The sequence below is a fragment of the Carcharodon carcharias genome, chromosome 2, assembly GCF_017639515.1.
Source record: "Carcharodon carcharias isolate sCarCar2 chromosome 2, sCarCar2.pri, whole genome shotgun sequence".
NCBI lineage: Eukaryota > Metazoa > Chordata > Chondrichthyes > Lamniformes > Lamnidae > Carcharodon > Carcharodon carcharias.
In genome coordinates, this window is record NC_054468.1 from 37,437,994 (window position 1) to 37,458,814 (window position 20,821).

At 41.5% G+C, this 20,821-nt stretch overlaps 1 protein-coding gene across 4 annotated transcripts in view; it reads left to right on the plus strand.

The window, feature by feature from the left end:
• The window catches only part of fxr1 (fragile X mental retardation, autosomal homolog 1), a 104,831-nt gene that overhangs the window by 40,635 nt on the left and 43,375 nt on the right, over nucleotides 1–20,821 (plus strand). For all 4 annotated transcript variants that reach the window (XM_041217147.1, XM_041217164.1, XM_041217156.1 and 1 more), the window contains exons 8-11: nucleotides 1,536–1,706; nucleotides 11,593–11,671; nucleotides 15,199–15,308; nucleotides 19,407–19,493. In XM_041217147.1, the coding sequence (XP_041073081.1) occupies nucleotides 1,536–1,706; nucleotides 11,593–11,671; nucleotides 15,199–15,308; nucleotides 19,407–19,493 (447 nt within the window). The remainder of the gene's footprint in view (nucleotides 1–1,535; nucleotides 1,707–11,592; nucleotides 11,672–15,198; nucleotides 15,309–19,406; nucleotides 19,494–20,821) is intronic.

Below are 20,821 nucleotides of genomic sequence, written 5' to 3' on the forward strand. Positions count from 1 at the left end.
GCAGTGAAAAGCTAGAAACAGAAGAGACTCGAAGAGTGTGTGTGGGTGGGTTACCGGGGCCAAGTAAGTAGATTATTAAAATATCATGAACAAGCACAGAAAATAATCAAAGAGGCTAATGGATACTGGCCTTTATAAATAGAGGACTAGAATACAAGGGTGTACAAGTCATGCTTCAGCTGTACAAACCTCTGGTTTAACCAAACCTGGAGTGTTGAGGGCAGTTCTGGGTACCACTCCTTAGGAATGATATTTGGCCTTGTAGGACGTTCAGTATAGATTTATTTAAAAAATACCTGAACCCCAGGGGCTAAATTGTGCGGAGAGTTTACACAAATTAGGGTTGTATTCCCCAGAATTTAGAAGTTTAGAGGGAATTTAATTGACATTTTCAGGATATTAAGGGGAACAGAGAGTAGATAAAAATTATTTCTGCTGATTGGGGAGTCTAGGACTGGGGGCATTGCCTTAAAAAAATTAGTCAGACCTTTCAGGAGTGAAATTAGGAAATACTTCTACACGGGTTGGTAGAAGTTTGGAACTGTGTTCCGCAACCTGCAGTTGATGCTAGATCAATTATTGATTTTAAATTTGAGGTTGTTGGCTTTTTTAATACATTTAGATTAAGAGATTTGGGCACTTTCGGTTATGTGGAGTTAGGTCGCAGATTGGTAATGATCTCATTGAATGGTGGACGAAACAGCCTAATTCAGTTCCTATATCCCTAATGAACTGCTGCATTGTATACCATATGTTGATTCATTTGCAACATTCCAAAAAAAGACAGATCCTATGAATAGCCAGCTATGCTGGTTCATGTGTTTGTATTTAAAGCATTTCTTCATACTAGTAGAAATGTCACCTAAGTAGACTGTCTTCATTTTGCAAACCAATTGACTTTAATCTCTTTCCTTAAGAGTACTTGAACACTTCAGTTTGAGTGTATAGAATTGACCGCTAAAAATTGTGTGCCTTGGAGATTCAAGATGTTTTGAATTACTTAGTTTGTTCTGTTAAACCATTTATATCCTGCTATCAAGAGGATGGGTGGTATTCTGAGACACCATCACTGATGTTACATTGGTAGCCCGAGGGTGCTTCACAGCTGATTAGCGAGGTGTTCCAGCTCCACTTATCCACTTCTCTTCACAGCACAGCTCAGATTGGAAGCTTGAATTCACATCCACCTCTTCCATAGCATTGATACAATGTGTACAATGCTACTGTGTTAAATTAGGGATTCAGGATATTTAAGTTTTTTTGCAACGTATAAATGGTGTTTCATTGTTGGAAATTTTAATTGCTTTTGTCGGCAAATGTAATTGCTGCCAGCAGAATCAATTGTATTCAAGCTTACCTATTTAAATGAATGGCATAAACCAGGTTTTACATGCAAAATTAATGCTTTTTTTTAAAGAAAAACTTTTAAAAATTCTCATTTAAACTGCTCTCTGTTCACTATTTATTCATGGACTACCCAAATGTCTGCTGTGCATCAGCTGAAATAATTAGCTCTTGTGATTTTTAACTACCAGAGTACCAAGCAGCTAGCAGCTGCATTCCAAGAGGAATTCACTGTCAGAGAGGATCTTATGGGTCTAGCAATCGGAACCCATGGTTCCAATATTCAGCAAGCAAGAAAGGTTTCTGGTGTCACAGCAATTGAGCTTGATGAAGAAACTGGTACATTCAGGATTTATGGAGAGGTAAGCTCACAGGCACATTTTTAAAAAATCTTTAGAGTTAACAAAGTGATGACATGAAAATAAAAACTTAGCATTATTCTTCCAAAGAACTTTAGAAGAAAGTGGCCAGTAATATTGGTTTAAATACATGTTACAGATTATGGAACCTTAGCGTTAAGTTACTTCTTGATTAGGTTTGGGTAAAGAATACTTTTGTCTGTAACTGTACTGTCGCATATGCAGTTAAAACAATCTCTATTTCAGGTGCCTCATTTTTCATTACTGTTTCTCCATCCACATGAACCACTTGGACAAAGTGTCTTTCAGTTTAAATGGAAAAGTCAGAAGTTAGTGAATGTTATCAAATCAAGATTTTTCTAATAGCTTCATCACTTGCAGCAATAACTTTGTATGTTACTATGGTCCAACACTTACCCAAGAGGGGCATTTTCCATGTGAGCTTCGACAGTTAATGTCAATGTAGTTGTGTCAATACTAAGAGTGGAAACTTTTTACTCCCCTCTTCCTTGGGCCATTCGTAGTACTTTGCAAAAGTTTGCTAAGCTTCATGCACGATAAACCTTGTGAGATGACCAAGAAAACTTTTAGTAAAGTGCCTGTATAGTTACAATTCATACAGCTTCTCTTGGATTGTTTAGGACTGCCTTTTCCACTTCTTGGAGTAATACTCATTTATGGCACAGAACAAGGCCATTTGGTTACTCTCTGTGGAGCAACCTAGTCAGTCCCAATCTCCTGCTTAGTCACTGTAGCCCTGCAAGTTTATTTCCTTCAATTGCTAATCTAATTGTCTTCTAAAATCATGCTTTAGCTTCAACCACACCTGTGGGCATGAGTTCCAGGTTATTACCACTCGCTGCATTTGGGGAAAAAAAAAAGTCCTTTCTCGCATTCTCCCTGCATCTCTTGCTCAAAATTAAATCTGTGTCCCCTAGTCCTTGTACAGCTGGCTAATGGGGAGAATTTTTTCTTGTCTATCTTACCTAAACCTGTTTTAACCTTGTACACCTCTTTCAAAAAACCCTTCAATCTCCTTTTTACCAAGGAGAACAGCAGGGAGATTATGCTGGAGCTATATAAAACACTAATTAGGCCCCAATTTGAGTACTGCCTGCAGTTTTGGTTGCCTCATTACAGAAAGGACGTAGTTGCACTAGAGAGTACGGAGAAATTTATGAGGATGTTGCCAGGACTGGAAAATTATAGCAATGAGGAAAGATTAGTTAGGTTGGGGTTGTTTTCTGTGGAAAAGAGGAGGGGATTTGTTTGAGGTGTACAAGGTTGTGAGGGGCTTGGAAAGAGTGGGTGGGAAGGACCTATTTTCCTTAGCAGAAAGGTCAGTGTCTAGGGGGCATAGATTTAATGTGGAAGGATTAGAGGAGAGATGAGGAAAGAAATTTTAACCCAGAGGGTGGTAGGGGTCAGGAACTCACTACCTAGAAGGGTAGTAGAGGCAGAAACCCTCAATTGATTTAAAAAGTGTCTGGATATGCACCTGAAGTCCTGTAACCCCTAGGGCTACTGACCAAGTGTTGGAAAATGGGATTAGGCTGATGGCTTGTTTTTTGGTCAGTGCAGACACAATGGGCAGAGTGACCTTCTATTCCATAAATTTTTCTCAATTTTCTAACTATCTGTAAAGGGGAAATGTGTAAGGATGTGGTGAGAAGGCGGGAAAGTGGCACTACGCGAATTGCTCCTTAGGAGAGCCAGCACGGACGTGATGGTTGAATGGCCTTCTGTGCTGTAACAATTCTGTGTCTGTGATAAGCCCAGCCTTTTCCAACCTAATCTTGTAACTAAACCACCCACCCCCCCTCCCTGCCCATCTACCACTTGTCTGTCCATTCTGCGAGCCTATCCATGTCCTGTTGCAGGCAAATCGTATCATCTTTACTGTTTGCCACTCCTCCAAATTAGGCATCTTTGGCAAATTTTGAAATTTTGCTCTGCGTTCCAAGATCCAAGGCACTTATATACAGCATAAAAAGCAGTAGTCCTAGCACAGACTCTTGGGGACACCATTGTCTGTCACTCTCCATTCTGAAAAACTGTTGCTGGGTTCAGTTATGCTTCAAGTCAAACATTCATATAGCTTGACCAATTATCTTTGAACCAAGCTCTGTTTGATATTGAGTCCAAATTTCTTCCTATGGAAAAAGAGGTTTACTAGGAAGTATTTTAAGTAAATCTGGCAATGCAGCTGGTTCAGTTTGCCATGATAGGGTCCCCCTTGAATTCACCTTTGGAAAACAGTGGTAATACTTTAATCCTCTTGGGCATTGTTGGCAAGCAACTTCATTCCATTGGGTGGTAGCAGTTAAGTATTGTTAACTTCTAGATTCTGGAGCCCAGAATATAACTAAGACACTACATATCTTTAGGAATAAAAGGTGTGGCTATGGGTCCTACTACCACAACTCTCTCTCCGGTACATCGATGATTACTTCGGTGCTGCTTCATGCTCTCGTCTGGACCTGGAAAAATTTATTAATTTTGCTTCCAATTTCCACCCCTCCATCATTTTAACAAAGTCCATCTCTGACATTTCCCTTCCCTTCCTTGACCTCTGTCTCAATTTCTGGTGATAGACTGTCCGCCAATATTCATTACAAGCCTACTGACTCCCACAGCTACCTCAGACCCTGCTTCCTGTAAGGACTTCATCCCATCCCCTCAGTTCCTTCGCCTCCGTCGCATCTGTTCTAATGATGCCACTTTCAAAAACAGTTCCTCTGACATGTCTTTCTTCCTTTCTTAACCGAGTTTTTCCACCACAGTGGTTGACAAGGCCCTCAACCGTGTCCGGCCCATCTCCCGCGCATCCGCCCTCACACCTTCCTCTCCCTCCCAGAACCATGATAGGGTTCCCCTTGTCCTCACTTATCACCACCAGCCTCCACATTCAAAGGATCATCCTCCGCCATTTCCGCCAACTCCAGCATGATGCCACCACCAAACACATTTTCCCTTCACCCCCCCCCGGGACACCCTGGTCGACTTCTCCATCACCCCCTACACCTCAACCCCCTCCCACAGCACCTTTCCATGCAACTGCAGAAGGTGCAACACCTGCCCCTTTACTTCCCCTCTCACCGTCCAAGGGCCCAAACACTCCTTTCAAGTGAAGCAGCATTTCACTTGTACTTCCCTCAATTTAGTCTACTGCATTAGTTGCTCCCAATGCGGTTTCCTCTACATTGGAGAGACCAAACGCAGACTGGGTGATCGCTTTGCAGAACACCTTCGGTCTGTCCGCAAGTTTGACTCAGACCTCCCTGTCGCTTGCCATTTCAACATTCTACCCTGCTCTCATGCCCACATGTCCGTCCTTGGCCTGCTGCATTGTTCCAGTGTAGCTCAACGCAAACTGGAGGAACAGCACCGCATCTTCCGACTAGACACTTTACAGCCTTCTGGACTGAATATTGAGTTCAACAATTTTAGATCATGAACTCTCTCCTCCATCCCCACTCCCTTTCTGATTTCCCCCCCCCCCCCCCCTTTTATTTCCAATTTATATATTTTCTTTTCCCACCTATTTCCATTATTTTTAAATGTATTTCCATCCATTGTTTTATCTCTACCTTTTAGCCTATTTCGATCCCTTCCCTTCACCCCACCCCACTAGGGCTATCTGTACCTTGCTTGTCCTGCTTTCTACCTTTAATTAGCACATTCCTTAGATAATATCACCACCTTCAACACTTCTTCTTTATCCTTTTGTCTATGACATTTTTTGGCTATCTCCACCTATCACTGGCCCTCTATCCAGCTCTACCCCCGCTTAAACCAGCTTATATTTCACCTCTTTTCTATTTTTACTTCTGTTGAAGAGTCATACGGACTCCAAATGTTAACTGGGTTCCTCTCTGCAGATGCTGCCAGACCTGCTGAGTTTTTCCAGATACTTTTTGTTTTGGATTTCCAGCATCCGCAGTTTTTTGCTCTTATTTTTGCTTATATCTTTAGGCATGTTTGGTGAGGATTTCTGCCACAGCCACAACCAGCAAACTATGGCTGCAGATTGTATTTTCTGTGTGTGCATTGCAACAACTGGTCAAGCTTACTTTGACAGAAAAGCCCAGCCCTATAACATGTAACACCCCAGAAATGTAAGTTCTTGGCAATACCATCACCTCCAAGTTCCTCTCCAAATCATAATAGCATCCTGCCCAGTTGACTATTGTTCCTCCTCCATAGCTGGATTTAAAAAATCTTGGTATTCCTAACTAACATAGTCAGCAGAAGAACAGCTTTATGAAGGTCTATACTTTCAGTGTTATCTGCATCACAATAACAAATGTATTTTAAAAAAATAATATGGACTGAGAGATGAACAATAGTCTACACGTTATGTCAGCTTTAGCTTCTTAGGATAAAATTAAATTGTATTGAGAAAACTAAAGCTCACCACAAGAATTCACCAGCTATTGCAACAAAGTTGAACCCCAAACTGAATTGGAGGTATATTCTATTACTATTGAAAAGCACCCCTAAAGCGGTGACTGTCATTGGAACTCCTTGTGCCAATATGGATTTCAGGTTCTAATTATGTGCATATCTTCTGGCTTAATAAAATGCTAGAATTGAAATGAATAAGATACTATGATGAATGAGTCATGATATGCTGCACTGTGCTTCTCATTTTTGCAGTATCAGTTCTCCATAAAAGATGATAATGGGGGCTATTATATCAAGAAATAAAGCAGTAAAGACAGAGTCTGACAGCAGCAAAATGGGGTGAGAAGTCATGAAGCAAAAAGCACTGTTTACAATCTATATCAATGGATTGGACAAAGGGACTGAATGTATAACAGCTAAATTTGCTGATGACACAGTATAGGTAGGAAAATAAGTTGTCCAGAGGACAGAGTCTAGAGAAGGATTTAGGTAGGCTAAGTGAGTGACCAAAATTTGACAGATGGAGTATAATATGGTAAAATACGAACCTGTCCATTTTGACAGGAAGAATAGAAAAGCAGTATATTATTTTAATGGAAAGAGACTGCAGGATTCTGGTACAGGGGAGGTGATGGCGTAGTGTTATTGTCGCTAGACTAGTAATCCAGAGACCCAGGGTAATTCTCTGGGGACCCGGATTCGAATTCTGCCATGGAAAATAGTGGAATTTGAATTCAATAAAAGTCTGAAATTAAAAACTCCAATGAAGACAATGTAACCATTGTTGATTGTTGTAAAACCTCATCTGGTTTTCTGTCATCCTTACCTGGCCTACATGTGACTCCAGACCCACAGCAATTGACTCTTAATTGACCTTAAATGCCCTCTGAAAAACACAAAAAGGAATCAAATCATACAGATCACCTGGCATCGACCTAGGCACTGGAAACGACAACAGCAATTGCAGCCCTGTCAACCCTGCAAAGTCGTCCTCATCAATGTCTGGGGGCTAGTGCCAAAATTGGGAGAACTGTCTCAAATAATGTCCCAGACTCCTCCATCACCATCCCTGGGCAGGACAGACCCAGCAGAGTGGTATACAGGCAGGGTATATAGCTCTGGGAGTCCTGAAGTCTCATGGCATCAGGTCAAACATGGGCAAGGAAACCTCCTGCTGATTACCATGTACTGCCCTCACTCAGCTGACGATTCAGTGCTCCTCCGTGTTGAACATTGCAAGAGTGCAGAATGTTCTCTGGGTGGGGGAGTTCAATGTCCATCGCCAAGAGAGGCTTGGTAGCATCACTACTGACTGAGCTGGCCAAGTCCTAAATGCTAGACTGGATCTGTGGCAGGTGGTGAGGGCACGAACAAGAGGGAAAAACATACTTGATCTCATCCTCACCAACCTGACTGCCGCAGATGCATCTGTCCATGATGGTATTGTTAGGAGTGACCACAGCACAGTCATTGTGGAGACAAAATCCTGCCTTCACATTGTGTGTTGTGTGGCACTACCACCATGCTAAATAGGATGATTTTGAACAGATCTAGCAACTCAAGACTGGGCATCCGTGTGGTGCTGTGGGTCATCAGCGGCAGCAGAATTGTACTGGGACACAATCTGTAACCTCATGGCCCAGCATATCTCCCACTCTACCATTACCATCAAACCAGGGTATCAACCCTAGTTCAATGAAGAGTGTGGGAGGGGATGCCAGGAGCAGCACCAGGCATACCTGAAAATGAGATGTCAACCTGGTGAAGCTATAAAACAGGACTACTTGTGTGCCAAACAGCATAAGCAACAAGTGATAGACAGAGCTAAGTGATCCCACAACCATCGGATCAGATCTAAGTTCTGCAGTCCTGCCATATCCAGCCATGAATGGTAGTAGACAATTAAACAACTCACTGGAGGAGGTGGCTCCGCAAATATCCCCATCCTCAATGATGGAGAAGCCCAGCACGGAAGTGCAAAAGATAAAGCTGAAGCATTCGCAACAATCTTCAGCCAGAAGTGCTGAGTGGATGATCCATCTCGGCCTCCTCCACAGGTCCCCAGCATCACAGATGCCAGTCTTCAGCCAATTCGATTCACTCCAAGCGATATCAAGAAATGGATGAAGGCACTGGATACTGCAAAGGCCTGACAACATTTCAGCAATAGTACTGAAGGCTTGTGCTCCGGAACTTGCCATGCCCTTAGCCAAGCTGTTCCAGTACAGCTACAACACTGGCATCTACCTGGCTATGTGGAAAATTGCCCAGGTATGTCCTGTACACCCAAAGCAGGACAAATCCAACCCGGACAATTACCGCTCCATCAGCCAACTCTCCATCAGTAAAGTAATGGAAGGGGTTATTAACAGTGCTATCAAGCAGCACTTGCTTTGCAATAACCTGCTCACTGATGCCCAGTTTGGGTTCCGCCAGGGCCACTCAGCTCCTGACCTCGTTACAGCCTTGGTTAAAACATGGACAAAAGAGCTGAACTCCGGAGGTGAGGTAAGAGTGAATGCCCTTGACATCAAGGCTACATTTGACTGAGTGTGGCATTGAGGAGACCCAGCAAAACTGGAATTGATGGGAATCAGGGAGGGAGAAAACTCTCTGCATACCTAGCACAAAGGAAGATGGTTGTGGTTGTTGGAGGTCAGTCATCTCAGCTCCAGGACATCACTGCAGGAGTTCCTCAGGGCAGTGTCTTAAGCCCAACCATCTTCAGCTGCTTCATCAATGACCTTCCTTCCACCATAAGATCAGAAGTGGGGATGTTCGCTGATGATTGCACAATGTTCAACACTATTCGTGACTCCACAGATTCTGAAGCAGTCCATGTTCAAATGCAGCAAGACCTGGACAATATCCAGGCTTGGGCTGACAAGTGGCAAGTAACATTCGTGCCACACAAGTGTCAGGCAATAACCATTTCCAACAAGAGAGAATCCAACCATCGCCCCTTGATGTTCAGTGGCATTACCATCACTGAATCCCCCAATATTGACATTCTGAGGGTTACCATTGACTAGAAACTGAACTGGACTAGCCATATAAATACTGTGGTTGCAAGAGCAGGTCAGAGTCTAGGAATCGTGTGACGAGTAACTCAACTCCTGTCTCCCCAAAGCCTTTCTACCATCTACAGAGCATGTCCGGAGTGTGATGGAATACTCCCCACTTGCCTGGATGAGTGCAGTTCCTCCAACACTGAAGAAGCTGGACACTGTCCAGGACAAAGCAGTCCGTTTGATTGGCACCACATCCACAAACATTCGTTTCCTCTGCCACCAGCACACAGTCGCAGCAGTGTGTACCATCTACTAGATGCACTACAGGAATTCACTAAGGTTCCTTAGACAGCACCTTCCAAACTCACGACCACTGTCTAGGAGGACAAGGGCAGCAGATAGTTGGGAACACCACCACCTGGAAGTTCCCCTCCAAGTCACTCACCATCCTGACTTGGAAATATATCGCCATTCCTTCACTGTCACTGGGTCAAAACCTTGGAATTCCCTTCCTAACAGCACTGTGGATATACCTACACCACATGGACTGCAGTGGTTCAAGAAGGCAGCTCACCACCACCTTCTCAAGGGCAACTAGGGATGGGCAATATATGTTGGCCCAGCTAGCAAAGCCCACATCCTGTGAATGAATAAAAAAAAAGGGTTCTGGGTGTCCTGGTACATGAATCACAAAAAGTTGGCATGCAGGCACAACAGGTTATTAGGAAGGCAAATGGAATTTTGTTGTTTATTGTAAGGGGAAATAGATTATAAAAGTAGGGAAGTGTTGCTGCATCTGTACAGGGTTTTAGTTAGACCACATCTGGAATATTGTGTACAGTTTTAGTTTTATTACTTAAGGAAGGATATAGTTACATTAGCAGCTCAAAGGAGGTTTACCCGACTGATTCCTGGGACGAGGAGTGTTTTACGAGGAAAGGCTGAGCAGGCTGGGTCTATACCCATTGGAATTTAGAAGAATGAGAGGTGATCTTATTGAAACATTTAAGATTCAGAGGGGGCTTGACAGGATGGATGCTGAAGGATATTTCCCCTAGAGGAGAAGTCTAGAACTAGAGGACACAGTTTAAAAATTAGGATTCTCCCATTTAAGACTGAGGTAAGGAAAATATATTTGCTGAGGTTCGTTAGTCTGTGGAATTCTCTTCCACAGAGAGCAGTAGAGACTGGGTCATTGAATATATTCAAGGCTGAGTTAGATAGATTTTTGATTGATCAAGGGAGTCTAGGGTTATGGGGGGAAGACAGGAAAGTGGAGTTGAGGCCATAATCAGATCAGCCATGACCTTATCGAATGGTAGAGCAGGCTCAGGGGGCTGAATGGCCTACTCCTAATTTTACGTTCAAAAGTCACTTTCAGAATGTGCACAATTTTAAACAGGCAAACTGTCATCTTGAAGATACTTTCATTACTGACAGAGTTTTCTGAGTAAGTTAGGGACTTGGAACCTTGGAGATTGCTGGAAGGAAACTGATCCACCATTTTTTTTCAAAAAGACTTCTTTCTGGCTTAAGCATGGTCTATATTTTTATTAACCTGGCTGGTGACTAAACAGTATTGCCAAGTGAGCTGGTCACTGGTATCTACCTTTCTTATAATTTACAGGCTATGGTCTAGAATTGAATCTCAAACATAAAACTAATGAAGTGTAAAAGGGAATGTAAGTCTAGGGAATGGTGAGCATTATTCCTCTTTAAAGCATTCAAAAGCTCTCTCAAGCTGCCTGATCCAAGAGAAAATCACTACTGGACCAGCACTATCATATGGTTGAGTGATGGAGGGAACTTCTGCAGGAATTTGCTGGGTGTTTTAAAGTTTTTTCTTCCATTAAACACACTAGAACAGTTTTAGGACAAATGCAGTCCACCATCTTTGCCTGTTCAATTGGGGCAGTTCTGGGAGATATGAACCTGTGAAATGTTAGTCTGTAAGATTAGAAAAATTGTAAGTATTTACAACATACTAAGTCTATGTAGTATAATTTTAGAAAAGATGTATTTTTAGAAAAGACCTGTGGGTAACTTTGGGGGAGAAAAATCTCAAGCTTACCTGTCAGTCAACAGATACTGAATAGTTCTAATTAACTTAATAACCACAATAAGAGCATTATATTATGTGATAATTAATACTATCATGTTTTTGCCCCAAAAACATCATGTGCCTTACATGCATGATGTAGATGCATATTTGACAGATGACACACACAAAATAGTGAAGCTTTTTATAATTTCAGAATAGAATTAAAAGAATATTCTAGAATGAAACCTTATAAGTATAAAAAATATACCCTCAGTGTTTTGATTGGGAACAAGAGTGGAAATTTGACCACCTTTGAGATTTCTGGGTGTCAGTATTTGTATAATTAGAATGAATAATCAGAACTGGTCGTCATGCATGGAATATTTCACAGTCAGTATAACATACGAAATGTTTAATAATCTGTTTTCAGACTGAAGAGGCAGTCCAGAAGGCTAGAAGTTATCTTGAGTTTGTGGAGGATTCTGTTCAAGTTCCCAGGGATTTAGTAGGTAAGTAGTGCACATAGCATTTGAAATGGACATAAATATTGTACAAATGGTATCAAAATAGCTAAGTATAAAGTTGAGACTTTTAGGTGTTTAAGTTGACTTGGAATTCAACATTCAACATCAATCCAGAACAGCAATCAGGTAGGCAAATAGCAAATTATTTTAACCTGAACCGTAGACCGTAAGTTTGAGTTTGTCATTCTCTGCTTAGAGCTCTGGTTGGCCACAGAAAGCAGGACCAATTCAATCCAACTAATTACTGCCCGTTAGCCGCCTCTCCATCATCAACAAAGTGAAGGCTTGGCCTAAATAGCCAAGTGGTTATGGTACTGGGTTTGTAACCCCCAAGATCAAGAGTTCAAATCTCACAATGGCAAACTATGAAACAATGTAACTTCATCTGAAACAGATGGAAATTGCAGGGTCACTGGCCATAATTTTGGCCTAAATGGCCAAGTGGTTATGGTACTGGGTTTGTAACCCTAAGATCAAGAGTTCAAATCTCACAATGGCAAACTATGAAACAATGTAACTTCATCTGAAACAGATGGAAACAGGTTTACTCAAAAGAGTATCAACAAAGTGAAAGAAGATGTCATTGACAGCACTGTCAAGCGGCATTTGCTCTCAGGATCTCTGTTTGGATTGCGCCAGGACCATTTAGCTCTAGACCTCGTTAACGGCCTTGTTCCAAACATGGGCAATATAACTGAACTCCAGAGATGAGGTGAGAGTGATTGCCGTTGACATCTAGGCAGCATGTGACTGTGGCATTAAGGAGTCCCAGAATAACTGAAATCACTGGGAATCCAGGGGAAGCTTTCCACTGGCAGGAGTCATATCCAGCACAATAGAAGATAGTTTGCAACCAACAATCACAACAATCTCAGCCCCAGAACATTGCTGCAGGAATTCCTCGGGCAGTGTCCTAGACCTAACCTCCTTCAGCTGTTCCATTGATGACCTTCCCTCCATCATAAAGTCAGAAGTGGGTTAGTTGGCTGATAATTGCACAGTACTGAGTTCCATTCACAATTCTTCAGAAATTGAAGCAGTTTGTACCCACACGCAGCAAGGCCTGGACAACATTCAGGCTTGGGTTGATAGGTGGCAAGCAACATTTCCACCATGTAAGTGCCAGTCAACAAGAGAGTCTAACCACTTCCCTTGACATTCAGTAGTATTACCATTGCTGAATCCCCAACTTCATTCTGGGGTTATGATTGAATAGAAATTTGGCTGGACTAGTCACATGAATACTATAACTACAAGAGAAAGTCAGAGGCTAGGAATACTCCATGTGTCTGAATGAATGCAGCTCCAACAACACTCAGTTTGACACCATCCAGGACAGAATGGCTCACTTGATTGGCATCCATCATCCTAGACATTCACTCCCTCCACCAACAGCGCAACATGGATGCCATGTGTACTATCTACAAGATGCACTGTAACAACTTGTCAAGGCTTTTTGGATAGTACCCCCCCCAAAGCCTCAACCTCTACCACCTAGAAGGACAAGGGGGATCAGGTGCATGGGTACGTCATCACCTCCAATTTTTTTTCCAAGTCATGCACTATCTTGACTTGGAAACATATTGTTGTTCCTTCATCACCGCTTGGCCCGAATCTTGGAACTCCCACCCGAAAGCACAGTGGGAGTCCCATCTCATCATGGACTGTAGCAGTGCAAGAAGGCAATTCTCACACCACCATCTCTGGGGCCATTAGGGATAGGCAATAAGTTCTGGTCTTACCAGCAACGCCCCACATTCTGTGAATTAATAAATTTTGAAAAAAATTTAAAGAACTGTTCAATCCTGATCATCAAGACAAAACCCTTGGAAGAGATTCAGGAAAAAGCATGAAACTGATCCCTGGTGATGAAAGCAAAATACTACAGATGCTGGAAATCTGAAATAAAAGCAAATTGCTGGAAAAACTCGGCAGGTCTGGCAGCTTTTGTGGAGCGAGAAAGTGTTAACATTTTGAGCCCATATGGCTCTTCTTCAGAGCTAAAGAGAAGTAGAAATGTGATCGACTTTATACTTTTTAAGAGGGGTGAAGCAAGGGGTCAGGGATATGTGGGAGCTAAGGAGAGATTGACAAAGATATCATGGACACAAGGCAAAAGGAGTGATAATGGTAGTGGCAAAGATTAAAGAAGGTGCTGATAGTGGCATAAAGGTAAGATAGCAGAATATATTGATATGAGAACAAGGGTCAGTGCTCTTTGAAAGCACAACATAGAAGCAAGTGACAGACGGCTGGCGGGGGTGGGGGGAGGTTGAGGAAAAAAGGATTTTTAAAAAAATGAATAAGTAAATAAAGAAAAAATAAAAATAAATGCAAATTTAAAATTAAAAATACAATTGGATTAGAAAAGGGGTCAAGATGGAGGAGAGAATTCATGGTCTGAAGTTGTTGAACTCAATGTTAAGTCCGGAAGGCTGTAAATTACCTAATCGGAAGATGAAGTGCTGTTCCTCCAGTTTGCGTTGGGCTTCACTGGAACATTGTAGCAGGTCAAGGACAGACATGTAGGCATGAGAGCAAGATGGTGTGTTGAAATGGTAAGTGACAGGAAGGTCTGAGTCATGCTTGCAGACTAAGCAAAGGTGTTCCGCAAAGTGTTCATCTAGTCCGCATTTAGTCTCCCCAATATTGAGAGCTATAACCTGATCTGTGGTGTTGGGCAACTGAGTTATGAAGAACAGCTGCAGAAACTTGGACGTTTCAGCATTGAAAGAAGATGATTTGGCTTATGATCTTAGAGGCACATATAAGATAGTAAATAGTACAGAAGAGATAGATCCAGCACAACTTCAAATTGTGACAGTAAAACATGGCACACAGTCTTGAACTTACAACAGTAAAATTTAGAACTTATGTCTGGAAGTTATAAACATGCTGTGATCAACAAGAGAGATTGACTTCTGTGGTAATAGAGTTGTCAACTGCTGAATGCCCATGATGGGGGACACCAAGATCTGATGGGATGAATGAGTTGAGATGGCCTTATTATATGGCAGTTTTGAAATTTATTGCTGAATTACAGTCAATTACAGTCAGTTCACGAAACCTCTTGTTTATTTCAATGCAATGATTCAGCCAGTTTGAATTTATGAAAATTAAATTTTCTAACTATTTTCTTGGTTACTGGATTTGGCCATGGCAGATAACCACATATACTTGATCTATCCATATTAGTTTTAGGAATATTCCTGACTGGAAAATGTCAATTTGATCCATTTGACTACCCCCAAAATTCAGACACAAAATACATAAGATTAAAGGTTAGCAGGCAATTAGCAGCCAGTCATCAGACAGTTTATGTAAAACTTTTCATGTTCATTCACGCATGAAACCCGTGAGATCTATGGACATTGCTCCTTATGATGAGTGAAGATCATTGAGCAAGCCTCCCTTTGTTTAATTTGGCTTTTGTGTATCTTAACAGTTAATGGTTTACATTTTGAGTATTTAATTGAAGTGAAATTGCTAATGCTTTCTCACTTTTATTGCAGGAAAAGTTATTGGCAAAAATGGTAAGGTTATTCAGGAGATAGTGGATAAGTCAGGAGTAGTGAGAGTGCGAATTGAAGGTGATAATGACAGCAGACAGCCCAGAGAAGAGGTAATCTATTGAAGTGTTCATAACATGTTTTCATACAGCACTCTGTCATGGTATTAGAAACTCCATCCTCATTGTACTTGATTCTAATTGGAAATCCAACCACCTCTTTCTTTTATAAAAGCAAAATACTGTGGATGCTGGAAACCTGAAATAAAAACAGAAAATGTTGGGAAAACGCAACAGGTCTGACAGTATCTGTGGAGAGAGAAACAGAGTTAACATTTCAAATGCACATGACCCTTCTTCAGAGCTGTCACCTCTGTTTCTCTCTCGACAGATGCTGCCAGACCTGAATTTTTCCAGCATTTTCTGTTTTTATTTCACTACTTTTTTATTGATTTCTCTCTTGTGGCAGTAAATGGTGTGGATGGAACAATAAAATCTCAAGTTACATTTTCCTAGTGTAATTCCATAATACTAGTGGGAATAAAATTGTAGTTACTTTTAATCAGAGTTAGTGGGATGATGGGAAATTTGTTGGTCATTATCTATCTGTTTATGTTTGCAACTGTGAGCGCAATCTAACCACTTAACTTTGGTTAAAATGTGTTTAAATTTTTCCCCTTTAAATATCAAGCACCTTTTAAAGTGAATTGGGCTCATGCTTTTCAGTTTCTAAAATATCCTCCAATTTAAAAACTTGTTGAATTTTTACTGCATTGATTACAGAAATACTGTAGGCTTAAAGCCGTTCCAAACAACACTGTGGGTGTACTTACACCACATGGACTGTAGCGGTTCAAGGAGGCCCATCACCACCATTTTGAGCAATTGAAGATGGCTGAAAATGCTGGTCTAGCCGGATGCTCTCATCCTGTCAAAAAATTTTTTAAAAAGCATACTTAAGGGAATAGTTTCCTTGTCAAGCAGTCTGACATGAGGCATGAATTTCAATTGCAGCCACCCATTTTTCACTTGAGAAATTGGTGGCTAGCAAATGAAAAATCCAGGCCCCGTTTATGCTTGACGCCTGCCTGATGCAGTCATTTGTATCAGGTATTGAACAACCTGAACAGTAGCTTGTAAAGGAACTCCTGGAGGCTGCTCAGAAAATTGCCCAGGATATTTTTGTTTTGGTGGTCCAAGCAGAAGTGCTGCTCCTGCGGTTCCAAAATTCAGATCTCTGCTGCCCCCTCCTTGAGCCTAACTTGTTTGGGTGCTACTTGAAAAATATCTCCATGGTATTCTAAGTACGAAGAACTGAATGATTGCTTCGCTTATGGGCTCTGTTCCAACAGTCCATTTGACTTCTGTGCGTTCAGGTGGCAAGGCAGCACAGTGCTTTCAGTTGAATGAAGGAACTGATGGATTATTATGATTAAGGCTTTTCAATAACTAGTAAACATGGGCTTAGCAGTAACCCAAACCCGTATCAGTTTGGCTCTGTGTCAGCCTCACTTTAAGACTTCAGTAAATAATCTAGGCAGACACTTCATTGCAATATTGAGAGTGTTCTTTAATGCCTGAAGGAACCAAATTTCTGTTCAGATGTTAAACTGAGGCCACACATGCCTTTCAGGTCACTGTGAAATATCCTGTGGCATTATTCGCAGAAGAGCAGGAGATTTCTGTGCCCTGACCATCATTTATCCTTCAACTGTAAACACCAAAACAGAATAGCTGATTATTTACCTCATTGCTGTTTGTGAGAGTCTACTGTGTGCAACATGACAGCTGAATTTGTATACAGTTGTGACCACTTTGAATATAATTAATTGGTTGCAGAGTGCTTTAGGATGTCTTGAAGATGTGAATGATGCTATATAAATGCAAGTTTTATTTATTTTAATGGTCATTGGTGAGTTTTACTTCATTTTAAATTAATATCTTAGAAATCAGCATTTGAAGCTCATTTTGTGGTCTGAATGAAGACTATCTTAAAGGAATGATCACTTTGTGTAACAACAGCAGAAGCATACACTTTATATAGCGCCTTCAATGGGGAAAAATGTCTGCAGGATCTTTACAGATGGATGGTCAGAGATGGGGATGAGCCCAAAAAGGAGGGGGTGACTAAAAGGTGGGTTTTAAATAAGGCCCTAAAAAGAGGGAGGTGGGAAATTTGAGAGTTTTTGTTTGGGATTTCCAAAGCTGTTGACCTCAACAGCTTAAGGCAAGTCTTCCTGTTGTGTGGCAAAGAATGCGGGTTGCGTGGACGTGTAAGGTGCCAGTTTTGTAGGAATGAAGAGTTCTCAGAAGATTGTGGAGCTGGAGGAGGTTGCAGAGTTGGGGAGAGGGCAAGGCCATAAAGAGAATTAAACACACAGATGAGACTTTTTAAAATTTGAGGCATTGCAGAACCAGATATAGTGGGCAAATGACAGTGGTCAGCAACAACAAGGGTGATGGATTAGTAAAGCTTAAACATGCAGTAACATTTTTGACAAGCCAGTTTATAAAGGGTGAAGGATGGGAGGCAAGTTAGGAGAGCATTGGAATTGTTGAGTTTGGAAGTGGCCTGGGCATCAAGGAGGATTTCAGGAGCAGATGTTTTGAGGTAGAGATGGAAGTAAGTAGTCATTGTGGTGGAGTTGGAAGCTCAGTTTGTGGTCAAATAGAACAGTAAGGTGTTGAGCAATCTTGTTCAGTTTGAGACAGTGACTGGTGAGGGGATGGAATAGGTGATGAGGTTAGGGTTTTTGAAAGATGCCAAAAAATTGTCTTCCCAATGCTTAACTGGAGAAATTTGTGCCTCATGCAGGACTGGATGTTTGACAAGCAGTGTAACAACAGAGAGGCAGTGGAAAAGTCAAGAGAGTTGGTGGAGAGGTAGAGCTGTCTGTCATGTATGGGGTAGCTGACCTCATGTTGCCAAGACTTTTTTTTATTAATTCATGGGATGTGGGTTTTGCTGGCTGGGCCAGCCTTTATTGCCCAGCCCTAGTTACCCATGAGAAGGTGGTGATGAGCTGCCTTCTTAAAAAGCTACAGTCTGTGCGGTGTAGGTATACCCACAGTGCTGTTAGGAAGGAAGTTCCAGGATTTTGACCCAGCGACAGTGAAGGAATGGTGATATATTTCCAAGTCAGGATTATGAGTGGCTTGGGAGGGGAACTTCCAGGTGGTGGTGTTCCCATCTGTCTGCTGCCCTTGTCCTCCCAGATGGTAGTGGTCGTGGGTTTGGAAGGTGCTGTCTAAGGAACCTTGCTGAATTCTTGCAGTGCATCTTGTAGATGGTACACACTGCTGCTGCTGCGCATGGTGGTGGTGGAGGGAGTGAATGTTTTGTGGGTGTGGTGCCAATCAAGCGGGCTGCTTTGTCCTGAATGGTGTCAAGCTTCTTCAGTATTATGGGAGCTGCACTCATCCAGGCAAGTGGGAAGTATTCCATCACAATCCTCTCTTGTGCCTTTTTAGATGGTGGACAGGCTTTGGGGAGTCAGGAGGTGAGTTACTTGTCACAGGTGCAGGATATAGATGAGGAAGAGTCAGCAGGAGGAGAAACTATTGCTGACCAAATTCTGGCTGCGATTAGATAGGTAAGAGTGGAACCAATTGTGTGCAGTTTAACTGAAACTGGACAGTGCAGAAATACATTGGAAAACGATTGGTGTGGTTGACCTTGTCGAGGACTGCAGAGTTTGAGGTGGCAAGGTAGTACACAACAGTCGTTGAGTATGTCATTTTTGACTTCGATTAGGACTGTTCAAGTGTTGTAGCAGGAACAGAAACCTGATTGAGAGTTGTGGAAAAGAATGAAATGGATTTGTGAGGTGATAACACATTCAAGGACTTTGAACAGCAAATGGGATAGTAGTTTGCAAGCACAGAGGGATCTTGATTCTTTTTAAGGAGAGTGATGATTTGGTGATTTTGAAAGGGATGAGTGCAGTACCGGAAACAAGGGAATCATTTCAATATTGGCTCGTATGGGGCTAGGAAGAGAAATTGGGTAGCCAGAGTAAGGAAATGGGGTCAAGAGAAGCAGGAGATGGATCTCATGGGCAAGATGAAGATCACAGAAATTCTTCGTTAACAGGGATACATTTTATTTCAAATTGTAAGTATATTTATTTAGGTGTAAAACTGCTTTCATTTTTATTTGAAAGGTTGCAATAACGATAGTTTTAATATTTTTTTTTCTAAAAATTTCCATAGGGAATGGTCCCTTTCACTTTTGTTGGAACAAAAGAAAGCATTGGAAATGTGCAGGTTCTTTTGGAGTACCATATTTCTTACTTGAAGGTGGGTATGCTTATCTTCCCTGTATTAATAGCTGTAGTGGAAGTGGCGTAAAACAATTGGGCAATGCAAATATAGCTAAGTGGATTTGAGATTAGTCACTGAAATTATCACCTTTTTGAACAATACTCCAGTTAGATTGATGAAAACTGAAAGATAGTACTATGTTGTGCTCTCTAGGTTATATCAGCTGCAGAAAATGTCATTACTTTACTGTTGGAGCTTTAACAAGATGGCATAGGTTGTAGTTTCTGCGGCCTTGTTGGCTAAAATGGTGTCCCAGTTTAACTGCAACGGTGCAAGGAAAGCGAATGGCATCTTGTCACAAAGGCAATACTGCTTCTATGCTGCCTGATGCACTTTCCTAATCTGCTTTTGTGGATTTTTCTTAAAATGGGAAAGCTAAAAATTCTATTAGTGGAGTTTGCTATAAGTGTGCTATAGTATCTGACAAGCAGCTCTTGGTAATGATGGCTGCATTTGGACTAAGTATAGAACATCAGGTTTGGAACTGTAGGAACAGTAATTTGCTAGGAGCCTAAGGTAAATAGGTTGTGTGCTTTCACTTTTGAATTGGAAGTGCTTGTAGGTTGAACTATTTTTCCCTTTTCTTATTGGTTTCAAGTCAGAAATTGAAGTTATACACACACATGCACAGTTTTACATTTAAAAAATATTGTCAAATGTCTCACTCCTGCCAACCAACATCAAATGTATTGTGCCTGCCCTGACCCAGTCCTACTTTGAAACTTTGATCTAGGGAGACAAATCCAGTAAGCATGCAGTGGATATACCATGTTGGCAGGGTAACTTACTTGAGGGCAAAAAATAGAAAAAATGAAGCTAATCAGATGCAAGACCGCGGCTGTAATAAAAGGATCAGATCAACTAGTGTCTGTTGTGTTGGATCTGAGAGGGAGATGGGCCTGATGATTCTTGTTGTCCTTTTGATGGACACTTCTGTGACCAGGAGCATCTGGCTACAAGCTTCTAAGAATCTGCTAATGCTTTAGTTGGTTTCAAGTCAGTGAGGGGGGCTGAGTTAGATCTTTGGCTCCATGGTCACATTTGGTCATTTAAGTGAGTGAGCATCTTTCAAGGATCAGCTTTAGATTGAGAAATAGTGTCAATAGTGTCATTGTCTTTGTTTTATGGCATTTCAAAGAAAATAGTACAAATTTTGTATACACTATTTGTAATCAGTGTTATTCATTTACCTGCTTAATGTAAAAATAAATTTGTCGATTTATAGCCTATGTCTTTATGTATTTCTAATCTGTACAACAAAACAAGGTCATGTAGCAGCATTTTAGCAAGCTGGAAAACAGTGG